General features: G+C 37.8%; 2 protein-coding genes across 3 annotated transcripts in view; both read left to right on the plus strand.

Annotated features, from left to right (window-relative positions):
* LOC127427833 (synapsin-2-like) overlaps positions 1–17,633 on the plus strand; it is a 168,131-nt gene extending 150,498 nt beyond the window's left edge. Inside the window, exons 10-13 of the mRNA XM_051675652.1 lie at positions 9,544–9,696; positions 10,722–10,788; positions 14,486–15,125; positions 16,660–17,633. Of these exons, the coding sequence (XP_051531612.1) occupies positions 9,544–9,696; positions 10,722–10,788; positions 14,486–15,125; positions 16,660–16,789 (990 nt within the window). The 3' untranslated portion in view covers positions 16,790–17,633. The remainder of the gene's footprint in view (positions 1–9,543; positions 9,697–10,721; positions 10,789–14,485; positions 15,126–16,659) is intronic.
* Positions 17,634–22,557: 4,924 nt separating this feature from the next.
* The window catches only part of LOC127427834 (peroxisome proliferator-activated receptor gamma-like), a 41,470-nt gene continuing 39,854 nt past the window's right edge, over positions 22,558–24,173 (plus strand). The window contains exon 1 of one of the 2 annotated variants that reach the window (XM_051675654.1): positions 22,558–22,771. The gene's annotated coding sequence lies outside the window, so the exon portion shown is untranslated. Of the gene's footprint in view, positions 22,772–22,888; positions 22,907–24,173 lie in introns of those variants that run through there. The other variant, XM_051675653.1, reaches the window with a different exon arrangement.

Genomic DNA, 24,173 nt, shown 5'->3' on the forward strand with positions numbered 1-24,173 from the left:
AAATTACATTACTTGGTTTACACAAATTACAGCTAACAAAAACTGACTGAAACTTTTGCCTCAATTCTGTACATTGCGAAATATAATCAGCTATCCAAACTCAATATTATTGAATGCGAGCGGATGGTGTGAGTCTCAAATGAGACATGACAGATGATATGTGGCAAAAATTAGAAGCCATATTCAGCCTGTTTAAGGAGATGAGAAGGCATTCACCACAGTGAATGTGTATTGTACACAAACAAATGGGAGCATGTTTTATGAGAGTTTCCAAAAACACATACAGTACATGTTCCATTAAGTTTGGTGAGGAAGTCTTCAAAAATAATGCCATAAATAGTTTTCATTTATCAATTAACATAATACAAAATCCAGTAAACATAAAAAAAGCTAAAACAGTATTTGGTGTGACCACCTTTGCCTTCAAAACAGCACAAATACTCCCCGAAGTCCCCCCCCCACAAGAGTATAATTCACTCAAGGACATACAGTATGTTTTAAAGGCACTAATTTTCATCTAATTACCTGCTAATAACTAACTTTAGAATTTCTGACTCCATAAATGTGCATCTAATCCACATTCAGCATTAAATACCAAATTTAACGAAAATAAATTGGAATTACAATTAATAAAGTATGTCAAAAATATCAGATGGAAGAGCAGTGAATATAGCTAAATTTGCTTTGTTTTGTTTCAATTAATGTTATTCAATTTAATAATCAGATATTTCTCATTTTATGGTTAAATGGTTTGTGAGATTCTGAGGTATGAGTTAAAGCTGCACTATGTAAGATTTTATGGTTAAAAATTAACAAATTGCCATTATTGTTTGAGTACATTAACAATCAGTGTTCAAAACAATGTCCTTACCTTACCCCAATTCACTTGTCGGGTTCGATTTGGCACGAAATTGCTGGTTTATGATGTTCGTCCTTGCGTCATTACGCCCTGCTCACACAGGAAAGAAGTGCCAGCTGTCTCATGTTCCGGCTGGAGAAACTAACTACGCTGTTCAACTCAATTTAGTAACACAAACAGTTCCGGAGTCGGCCGCCGCTGGAAAGGAGATAGCAGACCGGGCGGCAGCCGCTGGACATGGTTCAGGAGGGAGCGACTCAGGGGGCGGAGCCGTGGAAGGGTCAGGGGGCAGAGCCATGGTAAGCTTATGTGTGGGTGCTGGTTGCAGCAGAGGAATGGCCTCCAATGCTTTGGACGCAGGTCACAACAGGGGAACAGCCTCCACAGCCGTGAGCACTGGCAGTTGCAGCTTGGGAGCGGCCTCCTTGGCCGTGGGCACCGCCAGAGACTGGGGAACAGCCTCCGTGGCCATGAGCACTGGCAGCTGCAAATGGGGAGTGGCCTCTGTGGCCATGGGCACCGACAGAGACTGGGGAAAGGCTTCCGTGGCCGTAAGGTGTTACACCGAGTACTCTGGAGCGGGATCGATTTGGAGGTGGAGGGTCCATCATGGTCTGGGGCAGTGTGTCAGAGCTTGTTGTCACTGCAGGCTCTCTCAACGCTGTGCGTTGCAGGGAAGACATACTCCCTCATGTGGTACCCTTCCTGCTGGCTCATCCTGACATGACCCTCCAGCATGACAATGCCACCAGCCATAGTGCTCGTTCTATGCATGATTTCCTGCAAGACAGTAATGTCAGTGTTCTGCCATGGTCAGCAAAGAGCCCGGATCTCAATCCCATTAAGCATGTCTGGGACCTGTTGGATCAGAGGGTGAGGGCTAAGGCCATTCCCCCCAGAAATGTCCAGGAACTTGCAAGTGCCTTGGTGGAAGAGTGGGATAACATCTCACAGCAAGAACTGGCAAATCTGGTGCAGTCCATGAGAAGGAGATGCACTGCAGTACTTAATGCAGCTGATGGCCACACCAGATACTGACTGTTACTTTTGATTTTATTCCGTCACATGTCTGTGAAACTTGTTCAGTTTATGTCTTAGTTGTTGAATTTTTATATGTTCATACAAATATTTTCACATGTTAAGTTTGCTGAAAATAAAAGCAGTTGAAAGTGAGAGGACGTTTCTTTTTTTGCTGAGTTTAGATGTACTTAATATAGGTAAAGGTTAGGCTTGGGGTTAGGTTTAGTTACTAGTAATTACTGTAGTTGTTGTTGTAATTATATACTGTACTGTGCAAAAGTCTTAGGCACATAAGATGTTTCACAAAAACATTTGCCTTAAGATGGTTATTTATATCTGGTACTTTAGTGTGTCAGTATGAAATATACATGTTATACTCCCAAACATTCCTTTCGCAAATAGAATAGAATAGAAGAACAGGGAGCCCTGCAACAGATGGCATGGCCCTCACAGAGCCCCCCACTGAACATCGGGTCAGTCTGGGATTACACGAAGAGACAGAAGTAATTGAGCCAGCCTAAATAAATAAAATAACTGTGGCGAATTCTCCAAGAAGCTTAGGAGAATTAGGAGAATTGGTGCTGTTTTGAAGGCAAAAGTGTTCACACCAAATATTGATTCAGCTCTTTTTCTCTTTACTGGACTTTGTATGACGTTAATTGATTAATGAATACTCTGTCATTATTTTTTTAAGAAATCCTCACTTTGAAAGTTTTTCACAAGTGCCTAAAATTTTGCACAGTAATATAGTATGTAAAAAACAGTACTGTAAAATAAAGTGCTACCGATATTGTTTGTAATGATGAGTATTTTAACATTTACAGATTGGCCCCATTTACTTCCATTGTAAGCGCCTCACTGTAACTCAGATTTTATGCTTTTTTAAAGAAAAGGAGGGGCAAGTCAAAATGTATTTCTGTGGTAATCAACATTATGCCACAAATGCTGTATTTTGAACATAACTTGTATTGAGCCCTGAATATCCCTTTAAACAACAATAATCCACTCATCCCTCAACTTTCTTTTCTCACAAGACCAAAGACCAAACATAAGATACAAGACAATCAAAACATTCAAACATGAAACCTCAAAATACATTTCCATAACTCACAACAGAATGGCAGTTCTCACAAACATGCCTCATTCCCAGTGCTTGCAGTAAATTTATGTTTTGTTGTGAAAGATTACAGCATACCCAGGAGGAGCCACAGGACCTCAACTGCTGTGGCAAAAAAATATATATAATATAATATAATAACATATAAAGTTTAATTTTCATCATGGAGCGATGTGGCCGTGGTTGTCCTACTCCAGAGGGTATGCCTCAATGACAGAATGGTGAAATCACATAAGTGCTTATTGTTTATGTGATAACCTACCCACCATACAATTCTGCATAATGATCTCATTTGGCAGTTGATGGACTTTCATGGTCAACCATACTGTTTTCCCTCTGTAATGCATTGTTGTGAAAATTTTTGACTTCATCATGAGAGGATAAAGATGACATGGCTATGTTGCTATGGAAACTGTTTTCTATGTTAGCACACAGTGAATTAGTTCATCTTGGTTGACACTAGAGTTGTGCAGTGCACACCACTACAGAACTAGTATGCTGTATCTTTTAGAAGTTTAGACATGTAAGGGATTGCTGTAAATTACAGAGTGACTATTTGCACCGGGTGTAAACAGCTTTGACACAACTATTAGCATCCCAATAGTCTGGTGGAACCAGCCCAAACTTGGTTCCTATTAGGAAACTAAGGTGACAGTCATAACAGAGACGTTACATTAATTGTTTATAGTTAGTTTATATTACCAATTTTACATTACCAATGCAGGCTACATCTCACTAACTATAAGGTTTACCGTCAGAAGTCCAATTACACAAATGTGTGTTTTGTCTAGCAGAGGTTTTGTATGTTGGTTTCGAATACCTAGTTCATTAGTTCATTATATGTACTAATATAGTACATGTTTTATTCATGTCAATATCACTGAATCAACCTGAATACATTAGATTTCACCAACAAAAGTCATTTTTTAGGGTTACTGTAGATCAAGTAGAAATAGAGCCTTCAGGTAAAAACTGCAGGTTACCACATTTTACAGTATAGATTTTACATTTTTGCTGTTTCATGAATCGTTTCATGCTTCATCATTGTTTTAGTTTTTCACATTTTCCTTAAAATAGCAGGCTGTTTAATGCATGTGTAGATTTCAAGGGAGGCATAGATTTTGTTTTGGTGACATTGGTTGGGGGATGCAGTTAAATGGTAGATTTGTTCATGTTGTTTCTGCTGGAATCAGTAGACACATCACATGAAGAGTCAGTCCTCTTTACACAATCATCCAGGTTGTCATGATTGTCATTTTGAGAGGTCAGTAGGTTATGTTGTGTCAGTGAAGTCATCAGAAATCTCCAAGGCCAAGGTGCCATTATTCTTTGTCTTTTATATGTGACTGACTTTACACTGTGTTTACAATTCAGAGCTTGTTAGTGTAACGACACTGATGCTGAGGGCTGATCCATGTGCAGAGGTTTATTAACAAATTCAGAAGAGTCAGACAAATCCATATATCCAAAACAGTATACAGGTCACAAGCCAGGGAAGCAGTCCAATCAGGCAAACAATCCAAATCGCAAACATTGAATACAAGAATCAAGGAAACAGTCAAATCCAGAACCAGATGTACAGATATAGTAAAAAGATATTGGAATGCTCAGAATTGATGTACAGGCCAACAATACTTCCCAATGAGTGTGAAACAAGCAAAGCTATTTAAAAACACATCGTAATGAAACAGGTGAAAATAATGAGTCCATGATCTTCAAAATTCAGGAGATGAGGACCTCCTGTGGCAATGAGGGGAAATAGCAGAATTGTTACAGTATCCGACAATGTCCAGTGGTGGTGGAGGGAGGAGTGCAGCTTGGTCCAAGGTTGGTGGTCATGCCGGTATTAGGAGAGAGACATGAAAAGTGGGTGAGATTCTGTAGTTAGGAGGTAACTGTAGGTGGTATGCGACTAGGTTTTTTTTTAAATTTTTTTTTTTTACAAAGAATCTTGAAAGGGTCTAAATACATTGTGGTTCGGAAGCCTCAGGTGTAGGTCCCGGATGGAAAACAGACTAATTGCCCAAGATGGTAGGCGGGTGCTGGATGTCATCTGTGGTTGTCGTTAAGTCTCTGATAACAGATTGCTGTCTGGATCCTTGCATGTGCAGCATTCCAGGTTTGTTCACTCAGACACAGCCAACCATCCACAGCAGGAACATCCGATAGCTCGCCTGACCAGGCAAACAAAGGGGTTATATAACCAAGGATGCACTCGAAAGGGGTTAAGTAGAGCAGTGGTTCCCAACACTGTTTTTGGAGGCCCCCAACGCTGCACATTTTGTATATCTCCCTTTTCTGACACACCCAATTCAGGTCTTTGAGTCTCCACTAATGAGCTGAATCAGGTGTGTTTGATTAGGGAGATATCCAAAATGGGTAGTGTTGGGGGGCCTCCAGTAACAGGGTTGGGAACCACTGCAGTAGAGGAATGGACAAGGGAATTTGGGCGTATTCTGCCCAGGGAAGAAATCTGCTCCACAGAGGTTGATTTTGACTACAGTATGATCTCAGAAATCTCCCAAATTCCTAGTTAACTTTTGAGGATTGAGGATAGTATATGGATCTGATGACAGAAAGCACACCATACTCTGGAGGTGAATTGAGGACCTCTGCCAGACACGATATCTTCAAGAAGACCATATATACGGAATATGCGGAATCGCAGTGGGCATACCCCTCATAGGAATCAGACGAGAAGCTTTGGAGAATCTGTGAATGATGACTAGGATGGTGGTGTACCCCTCAGATGCAGGCAAGTCTGTGATAAAATCGATAGCAGTTCCTTGACCATCTTGGGAGGCCAGGTCAACACAGCTTCAAACTTGGAGTTATACATCTCTACTCCTTGAGGTCCTAGCACATATCCGAGGAAGGAGATGGAAGAGACATGGAATTCACACTTCTCCGCTTTTAGGGTGTGTTCACATTTGGCAGGTTTGGTTAGATTAAAACGAACTCTGATGTGATTGCTCTGTTAGTGCGGTTCATTTGAACAAGTATGAATGCTGCCACCCGAACCTTGGTGCGCACCAAACAAACAGACCGAGACCGCCTGAATAGTGGGGTCTCGGTCCGCTTCCAAATGAACTCTGGTGCGATTCGATTGATATTTGAATGCAACATGGACCAAAGACGTCTAAACAGACCAAAAACAGGAAGTAATTTGCCTAATACTGACCTCAAGCATACCTGGTTCTTCTCATCATAGGAGTTATGTTGCCCATTGCAGTTTGGTACAGGCGTCGGAACCACTGTCAGCCGTCCTTGCAGCATATCTTCATTTGTGTGGGCAACGGAGGAATTCCTGGCGCTGTTTTGACTCCTTTACACATTTTATTAGCTCTTCGTTTGTTCTCAGCTGGTAAAAATACCACCATATATACATATAGAAATATAACGAGCGCATTTCGCCCAGCAGCCATCATTGTTTTGGATGTTCGGCAAGTTCCGTCACAAAATATACGTCATAAAAGCTGTCCAATCAGGTTATGACTTTTTCCTGATGCCTTTTGTTTTGTATTGTTAGGTTCGGTGTTAAAAATGCCAGTGTGAACACTAAGCAAACCAGGACTAAATGTATCATTTTCTTTTTTGGTCCGGACCAAGAGAACCGAACTACAAGAGTGAACACACCCTTACATAGAGCAGGTTCTGGATCAATCTGTGAAGTACTTGACGGACATGGTTGGTGCGTTCAGATTCTGTGGCTGAGTAAATGAGAATGTCATCAATGTAGACAACAACAAACTGGTTAATCATATCATGAAGTACTTCATTAATATAGGAATGGAACACAGAGGGGGCATTAGGTAATCCATACGGCACCATGGGGGTACTCATAGTGGCCTGAGCAAGTGATGAAAGCAGTCTTCCATTCATCAACTTCACCGATACTGATTAAGTTATAAGCACTGCGCAAGTCTACTGAAAATCTTTGCTTCTCTGAGATGTTCCAAAGCAGAGGGGATTAATGTAAGGGGTATCTATGTTTTATGGTGATTTTGATTACACCCCTGCAGTCTATGCAAGGCCTCAGGCATCCATCTTTCTTTTATACAAAAAAAAAAAAAAAAAATCCTGCTGCAGCAGGAGAGGTGGACATTCTAATGAACCCCATATTCATTGCCTCTTTAATATACTCCTCCATAGCTTTGATCAATGGGTTGATTTTTAATGGCGGTAATGTGGATGGGAGGTAGACAGGGCAACTTCTCTAGCTTTAGCTTCTCAACTAAATAAATGTCAATAAAACTGGCAGCAGCTCCTGAATCAATTCTGTGACAAGAACTCCACAATGGTCATGAACTGTGACAGGAACAGATAAATGTCTGTTTTCAACTGAATTGATCTGGGATGCACTCACACGCCAGTGTCCGAGGAATGTGGTGGGCATTTAGGGCAGGAAGCTGGTCTATGACCAGGTTGTCCACAATGCATACACAAGCCCTCTGTGTACCATGATCTCCTTCCTCGATGGAGAGATACATCTTACCCCACAGCATGGGTTCTGGAGCGTAGTAAGTAGAGGAATGATTGACTGGACTTGAAGAGTAGTGAGCAGGATGGTGACGAGTACTATGAATCAAATTATCAGTGCGAATGGATAAGGAAATATACAGGTTCGGCCCCAGTTATCATCTTTACACACCAATTCTGCTCATAGAGAAGGACTTCAACTCTCCCGATATATAGACTTGAGTGCATCTTCATCCTACTGTGTTTTTGCAGCCAGTGTTCAACAGGTGAGAGAGAAGTCAGCAGCAGATTGATTACCTACTTTAAGATATAATAGTTGGACACCCACATCTTTTCCGCCAGCTGGATACTCAAACTTCACAAAAGAGGATTTGGAACCAGCTGTAAGAGTTTTTTTAATCTCCAAATAATTTTCCCAGACAGCGCTGGCCCACTCCAAAGCTTTACCAGAGTGTAAGATAATAAATGCCACCTTAGAATTATCATCTGGATAGTAATCACCTTGAGGGATAAACAAATTGCATTGACTCAAATTCCCAACACTGTGCAGGTAAGCCATAAAATTTATCTGGCAGCGCCATCTTAGGAGAAGAGGAAACCGTTATTGTGGGAGTGGGAGGTAATTTCTGCAGAAATGCTGAATGCTGAATCTCCTCATTAGCCTTCTGTAAATTCTGCAATTGCTGATGGTGTTGTTTTAAAAGTACTGTTTGAAAAATGAATGTGTCATTCAAATCAGCTGAATCTTGGTGGGGCGAAGTATTCTGAAACAATGCTGATGCTGAGGGCTGATCCATGTGCAGAGGTTTATTAACAAATTCAGAAGAGTCAGACAAATCCATAAATCCAAAACAGTATATAGGTCACAAGCCAGGAAATCAGTCCAATCAGGCAAACACTAAATGTAAGAATCAAGGGAACAGACCAAAATCAAAAACCAGATGTACAGATATAGAGTAAACAGACAGAAAATTGCACAGAATTGATGTACAGGCCAACAATATTTTGCAATGAGTATGAAACAAGCAAAGCTATTCATAAGCGCATAGTAATGAAACACAGGTGAAAACAATGAGTCCATGGTCTTCAAAATTCAGGAGATAAGGACCTCTGGTGGTGAGGGGGGGAAATAGCAGGTGGAATTGTGACAGACACCATTCACTCAGTAGCCCTGTACTCTGCCTTCTCCAAAACTCATAGAGATATAAAAGAACACACATCAATAGAAGAGGCAGTCATTGAATAATTGCAATATATAGGATTTACAGAAACACAATTTATTGTTATAATATATTTGAATTTATTTTGATATAGCAAAATGTTCAACATTCAAGTTAATCTAAAGTTTAATTAATTGCATTATGAAATTAGATTTACAGTCTAAATCTAAATTTAACATCTAAATGCACACACCTGTATTTGGCACTTTCTTCAAAAAGAGTACAAAACGGTGGTTGAAACTTGAAACTTTGTTATTTTTTTTCAACAAATGGTCAATCAAAGGTGGTGATTATCCTTTAAAAAATGTTGATAGATAACTTCGGAAAGGTCAAACGTAATATTATATGAGCTGCAGATTTTAGCCTAAATTAAGGTGTCGCTTGGGCAATCTGGTTTGGGACTAATTGTTGGGGTATAGCTATTTATAAACTTCTATTTCCCATAAATTAAAGAAAAATGTTATTTTGATTTTATTTTATTACATTAAATTTGGTGACAGGGTTGACCCTTTCACAGTCAACACTGCATTTTGTGTACAAATGGAAAGAGATTATTTACTTGTCTTCCTGCCATGCTGTAGAAAGGGTCCATATGATACCAACATTCGATGTGTTTAAACCCAGCTACTTTTCATGATAAATGCATTCTATATTAGTTAAAAGCTTATTTAATATATCCAATAATTCTCTCTGCAAAGAACAAGCAGTTTGTGCCTTTATTGGTATAAAACGTATGGGACTCCACTTTGTTCTAAAACAGAGTTTGGTAATGGAATGCTGACCTCTTGAAATATCCATGTTGCTCTCCTGTCCTGTGCATGATACTAATGATATGTGTTTGGCTGCAGGTGGTGGGTTCTTCAATGCAGCTCATAGGGGAACATCAGGTGGAGGACCAGCAGCTGATAGCTGCAATTGTCCTGGCCAAAATGAACCAAGAAGGAAGCCGCACCACAGCTCTTTCCACACAAAGACCTCCAACCACTGTACAACTTGCACAGGTACACTCATCAAACTAAGATGTTATGGGACCATCCATGCTATAAAGTTCTGGTTGTACATTCATACTCAAGCACAATATCTCTCAAATTTAATGCAACTATCACACTTAGTCAACAGTTTGGACACAACTACTCCTTTAATATTGCAATTTTCCATCTTTTATAATAATAGTAAAGGCATTAAAACTGTAAAATCACACAAATGAAAGTATGGGAATTATGTAGTGACAAAAACAACTTGTTAAATAACTTGTATCTTAGGTTCTTAAAGTAAGTATCTCAATAATTGAACAGAAGTCATTTTTTAGCATTTAAGCATATGGCTTTTAAGGTCATGCAACAGATACCTCCAAAATCCAACTTTATTCCAATATCCTAAAAATACAGTAAATAGTCCCAAATACTTTGAAGAACTCAAATTGTATATTGTACAGTACTGTTCAAAAGTTTTAAGCACTTGTGAAAAATGTTGCATTATGAGGATGTCTTCAAAAATAATGACATAAATAGTTTCATTTATCACTTAATGTCATACAAAGTCCAGTAAACATAAAAAAGCTAAATCAATATTCAGTGTGACCACCTTTGCCTTTAAAACAGCACCAATTCTCCTAGGTATATCTGGACACAGTTTTGCTTGGTTGTTGGCAGATAGGATGTACCAAGCTTCTTGGAGAATTTGCCACAGTTCTTCTATCTGTTTAGGCTGTCTCAATTGCTTCTGTCTCTTTATGTAATCTCAGACTGACCCGATGTTCAGTGGGGGCTTTGTGGGGCCATGACATCTGTTGCAGGGCTCCCTGTTCTTCTATTTTAATCTTTTCTATTTGTCAATTTCATGACACAATCACTTTCATGAAAATTGTAAAGTGAGTTTCTCACTATGATTTTCGTACTTGCACACTTAAATGAAGATTTCATGTGTACTAAGCACCCCTCAGTGTGGAGTCAACAGAACACCAAACTGAGACTTATATATCCTTTAAAACTGATAAATACTTGCATGTTTTTATGTATATCTACAGAGCACTGCCTTGAAGGAAAGTCTCCCAGACCCCAACAAGACCCCCGGCCAGCGGCCCTCTCCACAAGGTTGTTTACAGTTCATTATCGACTGTAATGGAGTAGCAGTCGGACCAAAACATGTCCAGGAAAAATGATTTCAGCTGCCACAAATCAAGATAATCAGTTCAACCCACAATAATGAGAAAGCTCAGTTCACTGGTGCTGGTTAACATAGAGAAAGATGCAGCAGATTAGAGCTTGTGGTCTTCAGAATATGTCTTGACGGTGTCGTTACCCCTATGCAGTGTGTACTTGTATTGTCCCCTTTTCTGTCATTGTTGGCTTTTGATGGCTTTGTTTTCTTGTTAGTCGTGTGGTTTTCAGGGCCGTCGCTACCAGCTAAAGAACAATCCTAATTGTGCCTATGCAAAGTCCAGTGCTATGGTGTGCGGTGTGGTTAATATGTACTATAAAAGATTGTTGATCTTTTTGTACTACTTCAACCTAAAGCATTGCTTAGTTAAACCAAAAATAAAAAAACTGGTCATAATTTACTCACCCTAGTATTGTTCCAAGCACTTTCTTTCTTCCATGGAACACAAAATGAGTTATTACTATAGGCAGAATATTAGCCTCAGACATCATTCACTTTCATTGTATGAATTACATTTTGAGAGGACTTTAGGCCTTTTATACTGCCAATTTAAGTTGTATGAATGGCGAAACAAATATATAAATTAAATTAATTACAAAAATTAAATGATGTAATAAAATAAATGCAATAAAAAGTGAATGGTGACTAGGACTGCCTAAATCAAATGGGTTTGGATCAAAATAAGGGTGAGTAAATGATGACAGAATTTTTACTTTGGGGTTAACTAACACCTTTAATTTTAATCTGCATAGTTATTGTCTAGTAGACTGATATTTCCTTGCTTTTGAATGCGTGTGCTATAACTTGACAGGTGTGTGTACTGTACAATGTGATGATATAGTTAGTTGTGGTGGTTTTTCTTTATGTAGTGTTTGTGTTATTTGCATGAGTGATGTGCAGGCAAGCTTGCCGTTATAAGTCCATGTTGTTACATTCTGAATACACAGTGTGTATTCAGGATCTTTTCAAATTAGATGTGTGTTTCTAGTATTTCCAGCATGATTTCTAAAGATTTAAAGGCAGATTGAATGAAGATGTGTTGGAATTTTGCACTGCTGCAATTGTTTGAAGCTTTCTTGAGGATATGCCCAAAGGATACCAAGAAGATTTTCTTTTAACCTGTTGATCTAAACAGATAACCACTGAATGTCTGGCTGATGAGTCTGACCAAAAATATTTGAAACTGAGTGGCCATTAAATTCCAGACATAAGCCAGTCGATTTTATAGTCAGGTTTAATAAATGTTTCAGAATAGCAAACTTGATTTTACAGATATCTCCTGTCCTCCCATGACCTCTTGACTGTCACTTTATATTGTTGGCTATTTTGATCTGAGCGATATGAAACATCTTGTGGAGAAATAATCAAAAGGGGTGAATCTCACAAAACTTGTCAAGAATGTCTGGTTCACACTTCACCCTAACATTTAAAAACAGAAATAAGAACTTATATTTTATTTAATGAAATTGAGGGCCACTGAGACACAAACATTTTGGCACTTTTTCATGACAGTTGAAAACATTTTAATTGGAGGAGGTGGTCTTAATTTTCTAAAAAAGAAAAATGTGTATGTATATATATATATATATATATATATATATATATATATATATATATATATATATATGTATGTGTGTATATATATATATATATATATATATATATATATATATATATATATGTGTGTGTGTGTGTGTGTGTGTGTCATAATGTTACAATGCAACAAAAAAAACAAAAAAAAAATCTGAATGGTCTTAATAGTTTCTTGTTTTTTGTTGTTGTTTTTTTTTGTTTGTTTTTTTATATATATTTGGGGTAAAGTGTGACCTGGACATATTTTCGAGAAATTGACCCAAACGGCACACTAAATAAATTATGCTAAAATAAGCAAGAACTTTTTTATTGTGAGCCTCTCATCTCTACAATAATCTCTAATATGACTGTTAAAAGCTGATTTAAGGTTTTTCTCTCAGCGATGACCTGTGCTTCAATAATGCAATGAAATTTTATAGTATGATTGCTGAGAACTATTTTCAGAGGATTTAGCTTTTTAGCCATTTAACTGTTTTTATGCAAAGACATTCAACTAAATTGCAATACAAACTGGCCTTGACATTACATACTGTAATGCAATATTTGATTGACGAGAAAGTTTTTTTTTTTGTTGTTGTTTTTTTTTTAAGCTATTTATCCAATTATAAAGACATATTGCTCTGGATATGACTGAAATGTATAGGAGGGAAGTTTGAGGCATTATTAGTGTAGTGTCTGTACTGTATATTGATGTTTTTAAATGTTTTATTGACAAAATGCAAGATGGTATCTATAATATATATAAGAGGTATCTATGTTCACAGTTTAAAAATTGTCCTTATTTTGCATGGGATCTGTTAACTTAAGATAATTTGCATGCATAACCAAAGAGTTGAAAAAGTGTGAAAAGTATAAGAAAATAAAAATCAATGAATATACTGATACACATATATTGAAAATAATGCCCCCTTGTTAACAATCAGATCTCATCGCTGTATGCTGATGTAGCATCCAAATTCATGGGCTATCTTAATGGCACTTAAAGGAATATTCTTAGTTAACAAAAATGTGTTATTCACTCACAATGGGGGTTGATTTGTTTATAAAAAACTGAGGGATGAGTCGAGAGAGCTTGTGTTTGACCTGGAATATTCCTTTAACTTATTTTTCACAAAATTGCCTTCAAATGGTAAAATTATTTAAAAAAAAAAAAAAAACTTAAAAGAATGGGATCAGACTTTTACTGCCTCTTTAAATCCAGTACTTGGGTTTTTAACTATACCTGTGATTATTGTCTGATACAGATCCTTGACCTATCTAGACTTTCCCCCACATGTCCAAAGTAATAAAGCTCCCATTTCCAAGACTTACTGCACATGTTCTGTGTTACTGAGTAGTGTTTCGTTAACCTCATTTCAAACTGAATACTCTTTACGAAAGACATGCAATTCTGGAACTTTGCAAATATCGTAAAGGGTCAAACTCATATTAAGTGTGTTTTCATATAAATATCAGGAAGCATAATTCAACATTTTAACAAACACACAATGGCACAAGAGACACCCCACTCACAACTAAATTATTGTGCCATTATCTTTAATATACAGTTCAAGAGAACAAATAAATCCACTTTTTACCTGGTCCCTGCATGCTTCCCAATTTGTATGTCTATAATAATACATGGCAAAACATCAAAATTGAGTCCAGGGGTGTAAGCTAAACACATTTTATTTTAAAGATGGAGCATGCAGCCTCTGGGTGATGGTTCTTTTAAATGCATGATCTGTTGTTGTGAACCCACAGCTATTGCTCTTTACATTCACACCTATGATCCTGCTGCAAGCTAAACTGCCCTTCTGTTTCATTCTGCTAGTTTGGAGTAAACAGATTTCCTTTGCTTTGTTGACATGACTAGTGTTATCTTGGGAAATAATATTTAATGTATATGGTTACTTTGGCCAGATCTGGGGGAGCGTTAAATTTGTATGATAAAGTAAATTATCCAAGTTTCTGTTGCTGGATTTAAACCCTTTTTGAAAGCTTCAATGTTTAAAATTTTTTTTATAATATGATGAATCTCTTTTGTACTAAACCTAGGGGGGTTAGTGAAACCCCAAGAACCACAACCTAAGAGTCAAGAACCTCATCCCGAGCCAGTTCCTGCCCAGGAACCTGTGGCCAAAGCAGGCCCTCCCCCAACTCTTCCACCCACCACGCAGCAGCCCAAATCCCAGGCTCAAACAGTACCCGAACCCACTCCAGGGAAGCCAACAGTACTGCCCCCGAAACCCCAACCTCCCAAACCACTTCCCCCAAAGCCTGTGCCTCCAGTCAGGAGAAATTCCAAGCCTCAGGTCCAACCAAAGCCCCAGACCCCACCTCCCACCAAGGCCCATCCTAAAGCCCAACCTGATGACACAGATCCGAATCTTGGTCAAGCCCAGGTAGATCCGGTCCCTGCACGAGAGCAATCCCCAGCCAAGGTTCCTGTCAAGCTACCGTCACCAGCTAAACCTCAGCTCCAGCCTAAGCCTGTGTTCAAAGAGCAATCCAAACCTGAAGCCAGAGCTCAGACCACTGCACCATCTGAAGCACCCTCTGCCCCTACTAGAGCAGCTCCTTACTCTGCTCCTGGCCCAGCCCAGGCCCAAGCAGCCCCAGCGAAACCCACCCCAGCCCAGCCTCCTGTAGAGGAACAACCTGCACCACAGCAGAGGTCAACCCATCCTCTCCTGAAGTAAGAATGTTTGCACTTCCGATGGTACAGTTCTTCCTTTCACATAAGAAGTAAAGCAATACGCCAATATTTACTGTAGACGGACAACCAGGTCATACAATTGCATCTTGGTACCCCATAGGTGAACCATCACAAATCAATCCTTATGTGTACCACAAGGGGTTGTGGGAAATATTAGTCCAAAACCAATGCATGGATCTTCACGAATGTCCACCAAACATATTATGCCATCTGGGCACTTTTGACATATTACTTCCAGTGCACTATGTTTTTGGATGCACTAATTTTAATGATAGTATATAGCATGGATGGTATTCCAAATGAAATGCAGCCCTACCTTTCTGTAGAGTTCAGTTCCAACTCTGCTCTTAGGCCGCCTTCACTCTAGAGCTTTTGGTGCGAACCCAAGTCCTTTTGACATCAGAGTCTGGTTCGTTCGACTGGTGTGAAAGCAGTTTTGCAAAATCAGGTGTACACCAGTCAACTCCACAATAGTCTTTTTAAGGTTTTCTGGGGTTCAAGTGAAATAATGTATCATGCAAGAAAGAAATGCAGCCTAACTCTCGGGAGTGAACTGCTATTGATGATGTTCAATTTGCATTTTGCATGCTCTTGGTCACAACTATTACAGTAAAATGCAATTTTTCATGACTACTTGTCTCTGAATTGCCTTAAGAGAGTAGCTTGTATTGTTCACATCTTTACAATGCATCCATGGCAGACAAATGCTAGTGCCGTTGTGTGCATGTGAAGTTTTAGTAGCAAATCCAAAGTGATAAATACTTTAATAACAGTGAAACTAACATCATCTCCTAAGTTGTTTCCATGTTACAGTGGGTAATAGCTGCCACTAGTACTCAAGTTGGTGTTAAATTGATGAAACAAACATACCATAGTTCTGACTGAAATACGGGCGCCTACACTCCAAGGAAAGCTCCGGCAAAGTGTTTGACAGATAGGAATGCGTAATCTCTGTTTTGAGGGTGTGGAAAGAACCGTGCCAGACTGAATTCAAGCGGGTATACAGTGAATTGGATTTCACAGTCACAACTTAATCTGCCTCTCTAAATTTGTCTGTGGCCAACGGATGCCTGCGTTTAAATGTCCTCAACTTTTGTTTGCATGACGGAGCATCACTTTCACAAACCTTTGTGTTTTCCCTATCCATCGTGATGCACCATACCCACTGAAATCAATGCATTCACAGCATTCTCTGACACAGCGTAAAGTCTAGTGTGTAGGTACCCCACTACAATGTGACCTGGGGCGGGGGAAGAAGGGTAAATCTAACTTGGCTTTAGACCAAGCAATCACACTAATTGTTAAAGTAGCATAGCACACCTGCTGGTGATTGAACCTGAAGTCCTTAACTAGATCGGATCAGTTGTGTTGCTTAGAGTTGGAGTCAAACTCTTTCAGCAGGTAGATCTCCATGAGTGGGATTAAGCCTTACACGATTACTGTTGACTACCCAAATAATTACATAATAGTTTTTCTCATTTTTTTTCCCTATGGTTTGTCCACTGTTTTGCAGTAAATCCCAGTCATTGACCAATGCCTTCAATGCCTTTGGCGAGACCTTCCGTTCCAGCAACGAGGATGAAGCCAAGGTGGAGACCATCCGAAACTTGCGAAAGTCTTTTGCAAGCTTATTCTCTGACTAATGACAAAACCCACAGCCCAAAGAGTGGCCAGGGACTTGATTGACAGATATGCATCCTGGTCTGAGGATAATTCCATGTATCTGTATGCATTTAACCCCTCCTCCCAACTCTGCTGTAACTTTCCGAGTGTTAATTATGAAGTGGAGAGTGATGTACAGTAATTGTTCTCACAAGATGTTGGTGTGTACATTTGTGAGTTTTTCTGCCCTGAAATACTAGGATTTATGTGAGGAGGGGATGGGTCTTAAGCGTTCAGTTACAAGAGGCTGGTGTATGCTGAAATTGTCTATTACCCCTTGATGTTTTAGCCATATCGTGGTAGTGTGTTTTCATTACCCACAGACATATATTTGTGACTAGTTTCCCTTGTTTATCCCCTGTAGTGTGTGTGTATGTGTGTGTTTTTGTGTGTTTGTGGGGTGGGGAGGTGTAACTAGTTGCTGTGTTGTAAGCATTAGCCAGTAAGACATTAGTTGATACCTCGGGATCTTTATAAAAGCACTTTCCTATTCAAGTTTCCTACAATAATCAATGCTTGGACTGGACTTTTAATGCAGCAGTGGCGTTTCGGTGGAATGCCTGTTGTTTTAATGCCATAGCTTGCATCCAGCATTTATCAACTTGTCAAGATATTCATGAGTGCCATGTTTATAGGATCTCAACATATTGTATTGTATTGTATTGTATGTTAAACATCTCAGGAGTTTAAGATGAATATATGTTTATTTCCAGCGTCACATTGTTTATGTTGTGTTTTCTTTATGTGCAGTGATATTGCTTTGCATGACCTGGTGACAATTGTTTTCTCTGTAAATGTCAATAAACATGTGGCACATCATTCCACTGATATACCTGCGTGCTCTGTGCTGTTTTCATTTGCATTCTGCTGAATATGTGTACATTCAGCTGAAGCCTTGAATGGCAACATGTTATGCATGTATCTTAACTTTTTCGCAGTGTATGTTTGTTTCTTCGTGTTATTAGAACCAAAGGCCCTAACCCACAATTACAAATACCATTGCCCTGGCTGTTTGATTTTCAGATAAAAAAAATTTTTTGTGGGCTATGCTTTGCATTATTCAAACTCAAGATACATTTTCACGTAAATAAAGAATAACTCAATAAGATATTTACTCTCATTTGAAAGTGTAAAAAATGAACAGCATATTTTATGAAAGCCAAGCAAACCTGGTTTCCACCAGGTGGCACTTAGTGACTTCTGTATCTTTAATCATCTGTATTCATTAAAAAGAGCAGGGTTTTCCAGCTGTAAATGTTTGATAAATGTTTAACGACCAGCCTATCCATCACAGCAGAACTAATACTGTTTAAGTCACTGAATGTAACTGAAATTTTTTTTATCTGAACCACTTTGTGTGTTGGCTGTGTCAAATGAGTGGTGCCATATGACATTCCATCAGATACCACGAGAGCTACACTGGCGGCCAAAAGTTTGGAATAATGTGCAGATTCTGCTGTTTCGGAAGGAAATTGGTACTTTAATTCACCAAAGTGGCATTCAGCTGATCACAAAATATAGTCAGGACATTACTGATGTAAAAAACAGCACCATCACTTTTTGAAAAATGTCATTTTTGATCAAATCTAGACAGGCCCCATTTCCAGCAGCCATCACTCCAACACCTTATCCTTGAGTAATCATGCTAAATTGCTAATTTGGTACTAGAAAATCACTTGCCATTATATTAAACCCAGTTGAAAGCTATTTGGTTCATTAAATGAAGCTTAACATTGTCTTTGTGTTTGTTTTTGAGTTGACACAGTATGCAATAGACTTGCATGTCTTAAGGTCAATATCAGTTCAAAAATGGCAAAAAATAAATAGCTTTCTCTAGAAAATCGTCAGTCAATCATTATTTTAAGGAATGAAGGCTAAACAATGCTTGAAATTGCCAAAGGAAAAAAAAAACAGAAGATTTCATACAAAAGTGTACACTACAGTCTTCAAAGACAAAGGACAACTGGCTCTAACAAGGACAGAAAGAGATGTGGAAGGCCCAGATATCTCTAGTTTGAGAAATAGACGCCTCACATGTCCTCAGCTGTCAGCTTCATTGAATTCTACCCGCCCAACACCAGTTTCATGTACAACAGTAAAGAGAAGACTCAGGGGCGCAGGCCTTATGGGAAGAATTGCAAAGAAAAAGCCACTTTTGAAACAGAAAAAAAAGAAAAGGTTAGAGTGGGCAAAGAAACACAGACATTGGACAACAGATAATTGGAAAAGAGTGTTATGAATCTTAAACCCATTAAGCTTTTGTGGGATCAGCTAGACTGTAAGGTGCGTGAGAAGTGCCCGACAAGACAGCCACATCTATGGCAAGTGCTACAGGAAGCGTGGGGTGAAATGTCACCTGAGTATCTGGACAAACTGACAGCTGGAATGCCAAGGATCTGCAAAGCTGTCATTGCTGCACGTGGAGGATTTTTTGATGAGACCTCTTTGAAGTAGTTTAAGTAGAATTTTTTTTCGAATTGATATAGTAATTTTTCACGTTATTAATGTCCTGACTATACATTGTGATCAGTTGAATGCCACTTTGTTGAATAAAAGTACCAATTTCTTTCCATAAGAGCAAAATCTGTACATCCAAACCTTTGGCCGCCAGTGTTCAAGTGTGAATCTCAGAAACTAAAAAAAGTCTGATAATACAGTTACAAATCTACATTTTCATGACACACAGGGAAAACCACAGGTGTCTGATAAGCTATGATTCAGCATCATTTTACCATCAGGTAAATGTGTAAAGCTGTCACTGCAACACATACATACTCCAAATTTGTTGTCAGTGATGGTAAATGGAAGTTTGGTGTCATGAGCTCTTTAAAATGGTTGACTGATTAGAATTAGTTTATTAAATGTAATTTCTAGAGTTTGGTATTAGCATGTACATCCTAATCCTGCTAATAACACTAATACAAAAAACCTGTTACCTCACTATTTCAGAACTATTGTGACATCATGTCTGTGTGCTAACAGCCCTTTTACTTTCAATGGTTTTGCTCAGTCATATGATTGATGAGTCGTATCTCACGCAAGAGATTATCATTAAGTCAAACCTGTTTGCCTTTTTCCACATCTTTATTACACATTATCTAAACTTGTGACCATGTGAAGCAATGACACATACTGCATTGTTTTTTTGATTACTCTCTTTGCTATTACAGTGATGAAGGCTTTGATGCAGAAAGTTTTCATGACAAATTAAAGAGTAGAGTCATTTAGACAGAGAAACTGGGCACTCTGTATATTATAAGAATTTTGGAGACTTTTTGACTTCAAGCAATTACACAAAATTATTACGACCAATTCATAAGGTTTTCAGTTCTGTTAATTATAGCCTAATCCCAGTTCCAATTGCCTTAAAGGAATAGTTCACCCAAAAATGAAAATGATCTCATCATTTACTCACCTTCATGCCATCCAAGATGTGTATGACATTCTTTTTTCTGCTGAACACAAAGATTTTTAGAAGAATATCTCAGCTCTGTTGGTCCTCACTATGCAGTTGAATGGTTGCCAAAATTTTGAAGCTCCAAAAGCACGTAAAGGCAGCAGAAAAGTAATCCTTACGACTCCAATGGTTAAATCTATATCTTCAGAAGCGTTGTGATATGTGTGGGTGAGAAACAGATCAATATTTAAGTCCTTTTTTACTGTCAATCTCCACTTTCACTTTCACTTTCACATTCTTCTTTCATTTTTGGTGATTTGCATTTTTCGTGCATATCCCCACCCATGGAAAGGGAGGAGAAATTATAATAAAAAAGAACTGATCTGTTTCTCACCCACACCTATCATATTGCTTCTGAAGATATAGATTTAACCATTGGAGTCATAAGGATTAAATTATGCTGCCTTTATGTCCTTTTTGGAGCTTCAAAATGTTGGTACCCATTCACGTGCATTTTGAGGACCTACAGATCTTAAATATTCTTCTAAAAATCCCTGTGTTAGGAGAAGAAAGAAAGTCTTACACATCTGGGATGGCATGATGGTGAGTAAATGGTGAGAGAATTTTCATTTTGGGTGACCGATCCCTTTAAAATTCTGTATTCATCAGTGTTGTTACCTACTGCAGTCAGGACACTTAACTTACAGACATTCCAAATGGAAAGGTGGCACAGATACAAACAATCAATCGTGTTTAAACATTGGATATTAGCATTTATAATTCTTTACCCCATTGTTTACCATCTCACCCTTAACAAAAACGTAATATATATATATATCTATATATATATATATATATATATATATATATATCTAGGCAAAGTTTGGCCACCTTGAAGATGCTAAAATATAACACAGTTTTTATTTATTTTGGATTTTTTTAGTCACAACATAATTCCCATATTTCCATTTCTATTATTCCATAGTTGTGATGACTATTATTCTAAAATGTGAAAAAAAATAAAAATAAAGAATGAGTAAGTGACCTTAAACTTTTGAACGGTAGTATGTGTGTGTGTGTATATATATATATATATATATATATATATATATATATATATAAACATATAAACTACCGGTCAAAAGTTTTGAAACATGACTGAAATGTTTCTCATAATCTTAAAAATCTTTTGATCTGAAGGTGTATGCTTAAATGTTTAAAAATTAGTTTTGTAGACAAAAATATAATTGTGCCACTATATTAATTTATTTCATTATAAAACTAAAATTTAATAAAAATAAATAAATAAATAATAATAAAAAAAAAAATAAACATTTTTGAAATTGATGACTTGGACCAACTAATAAAGAAAAGCAGCCAATAAGTGCCCAACATAGATGGGAACTCCTTCAATACTGTTTAAAAAGCATCCCAGGGTGATATCTCAAGAAGTTGGTTGAGAAAATGTCAAGAATACATTTCTGCAAATTCTAGGCAAAGGGTGACTACTTTGAAGATGCTAAAATATAACATAGTTTTGATTTATTTTGGATTTTGTTTAGTCACAACATAATTCCCATAGTTCCATTTATGTTATTCCATAGTTTTGATGACTTTACTATTATTCTAAAATGTGAGGGGGAAAAAATGTGAGAAAAAATAATATATATATATATATATATATATATATATATATATATATATATATATATATATATATATATATATATATATATATATTACGTTTTAGTTAAGGGTAAGATAATGTAAACAATCGGGTAAAGAATTATAAATCTCGATCTCGTGCCTGAAACAACATCTGGAGTAAAAAGGTAGTCTGTGCTGTATAGTTAACAGCGTAATACAGCTAGTTTGGCGGAGATTTCATTGGCTCTTCCGCATTGCTCCATGTGTTCCAAAGGTGTTCCAGATGGGAGGAGAAATAGGGTGGTTGTGTCTTATAACGTATGGAGCTGCCTAACTAGACAGCATTTTGGGGTATCTTTAGAAACCTTAATCAACCGTTAATTTTCAATCATTTAGAGAATGTTGAGTCTTTAGAATCATCTTTGGGCATCAAAGGGGCGTGTAGCATTTGAAAATCTTTAGTATTTAAAATCAATTTTGGGCAACAAAGGAGCGTTTTTAGCATCTTTAATATAAAAAATGGACGAATTATCTTAAAATCTTTATTAGACTTAATAAACATGTTAAACACTGGGATTCATTGGCGCATTCGAGCTGACGGTGCGTGTGAAACACGCTTGGGACATCCAAGAATTCTGTCTAGATAGGAAGCTCACTAGGCTTTGAGACACGGCCATAGAGTCTACGTGCCCAGCGCATCCATGCGCTTTATAGAGCTTAAGAACTGACTCCTGCATCTGAAACCCAGTCCATATCACCCCAAACCTGTTGAACACAGCTGCTGAGGAGGGATAAAGTCAGCGCACGCGGACTGCTGGAAAACCTCTGCAAACCACACAGAGAAGAGCAGAGTTTGTGTTGATATTAGCAGGAAACATCATCTTTGGCGTCATTTGAAACCTTCAAGAGATCTCCACAGGTCAGTGCAGTTCAAGACCACCTCTAGTGAGCAGCAGGTGAACCCTCCTTAGCTACACACAACGTTTAGTGGTAATTTATGCAATATTTATGTTGCACAGGCGGTTCAATATTAAAAACCCATCATTTACTCCAGGTAAGTGTGAAACGCAGATTAAACGTCTTATATGCGTCCTTATAATATCGCTCTATATTAATTAGTTGCGTAAAGTTTACGCCTGAGTTCAGCTGATGTGTGACTTAAATTGGAATGTGTTAAGCTTGTGCGTTAAATAGACGCGTGTCACAGATTTGAACAATCAGTAACAAGCAAATGCCGTGTTCTGTGGCTGAGATTTATGAGTGAGTTATGTCACTTAAAATTGCTGTCAAATCTAACAGACTATTTTTTTTTTTTTATTTTTTTATTTTTTTTTTTTTTAAAAAAGCAGATCAGTATTTTAAAGTTAGATGTATCGGGTAATAATAAGATGTTATTCCGTAGAAAGCATTTGGCTGTTACACTGCAGACTTAAAGCTTCAAGTTTTTACAGAGCACATGTGAATGCAAATGACAGTACATGCTACTGACTGCTGCTTGTGGAAATTTAAAGCAGCTCAAAATTTAAGGAGTGATTTAGAATAAAATAATTTGATTTGGCATTCAGTGATTTCCCATGTTAAACACAACTTCAACTGTAATGTCCAGTATTGTCAGCACATAGGAGGTTTACTAAATTTTAAGTGTTCTTAAAGGGCAACTATGATTATTTTGGCTTAATAGAGATAATCCATATATATACATTCTTTACCAACTGTGGCACTGTCTGCTTGCAGTTATAAAAGACAGTTAGACACACAATCATACTCTCTCACTTGCAATTGACATAGTGATTGTAATCTGGGATGTAAAACAGGCTTTTTTATATTGATTTGATTGTTGAGATTGCGCAATATGAATTTCAGTTAATTCATAATCTGCCAAGATGTAGGTCATAGCATGTGACTAAGTTTTATCACTCTTTAAACATAAATAAAAGTTGCCATCTGTTGGCGGAAGTTGGCGTTATGTTATGTATGATCATAACAACAATTGTATTAACCATAAAAAAAAAAAAAAAAGAAATGAACTTTGCCAATGTAAGCATTGTTTAATTCAAGAACTAAAGTCAGATTCTTGTGACAGTCACAAATAGCAGCTAATGCAAAATGTCTGGCCTTCGGTTATTTAAGGAAATCAAAGAACCTTATGACATTGGTGATGCATTACACAAATTGTGAAATTAATGTGAAGTTGTCATATTTAATTCTGCTTTACCACCAGTTAATCAAAGGGCAGAATTGTAATTTGTTCAGCTTAGATTTATGATGCCCTGATCTTTTGTGCTGTGAGTAATCATACGTGTAGGAGGGGGGAAAAAACA

Source organism: Myxocyprinus asiaticus, chromosome 37 (genome assembly GCF_019703515.2).
Source record: "Myxocyprinus asiaticus isolate MX2 ecotype Aquarium Trade chromosome 37, UBuf_Myxa_2, whole genome shotgun sequence".
NCBI lineage: Eukaryota > Metazoa > Chordata > Actinopteri > Cypriniformes > Catostomidae > Myxocyprinus > Myxocyprinus asiaticus.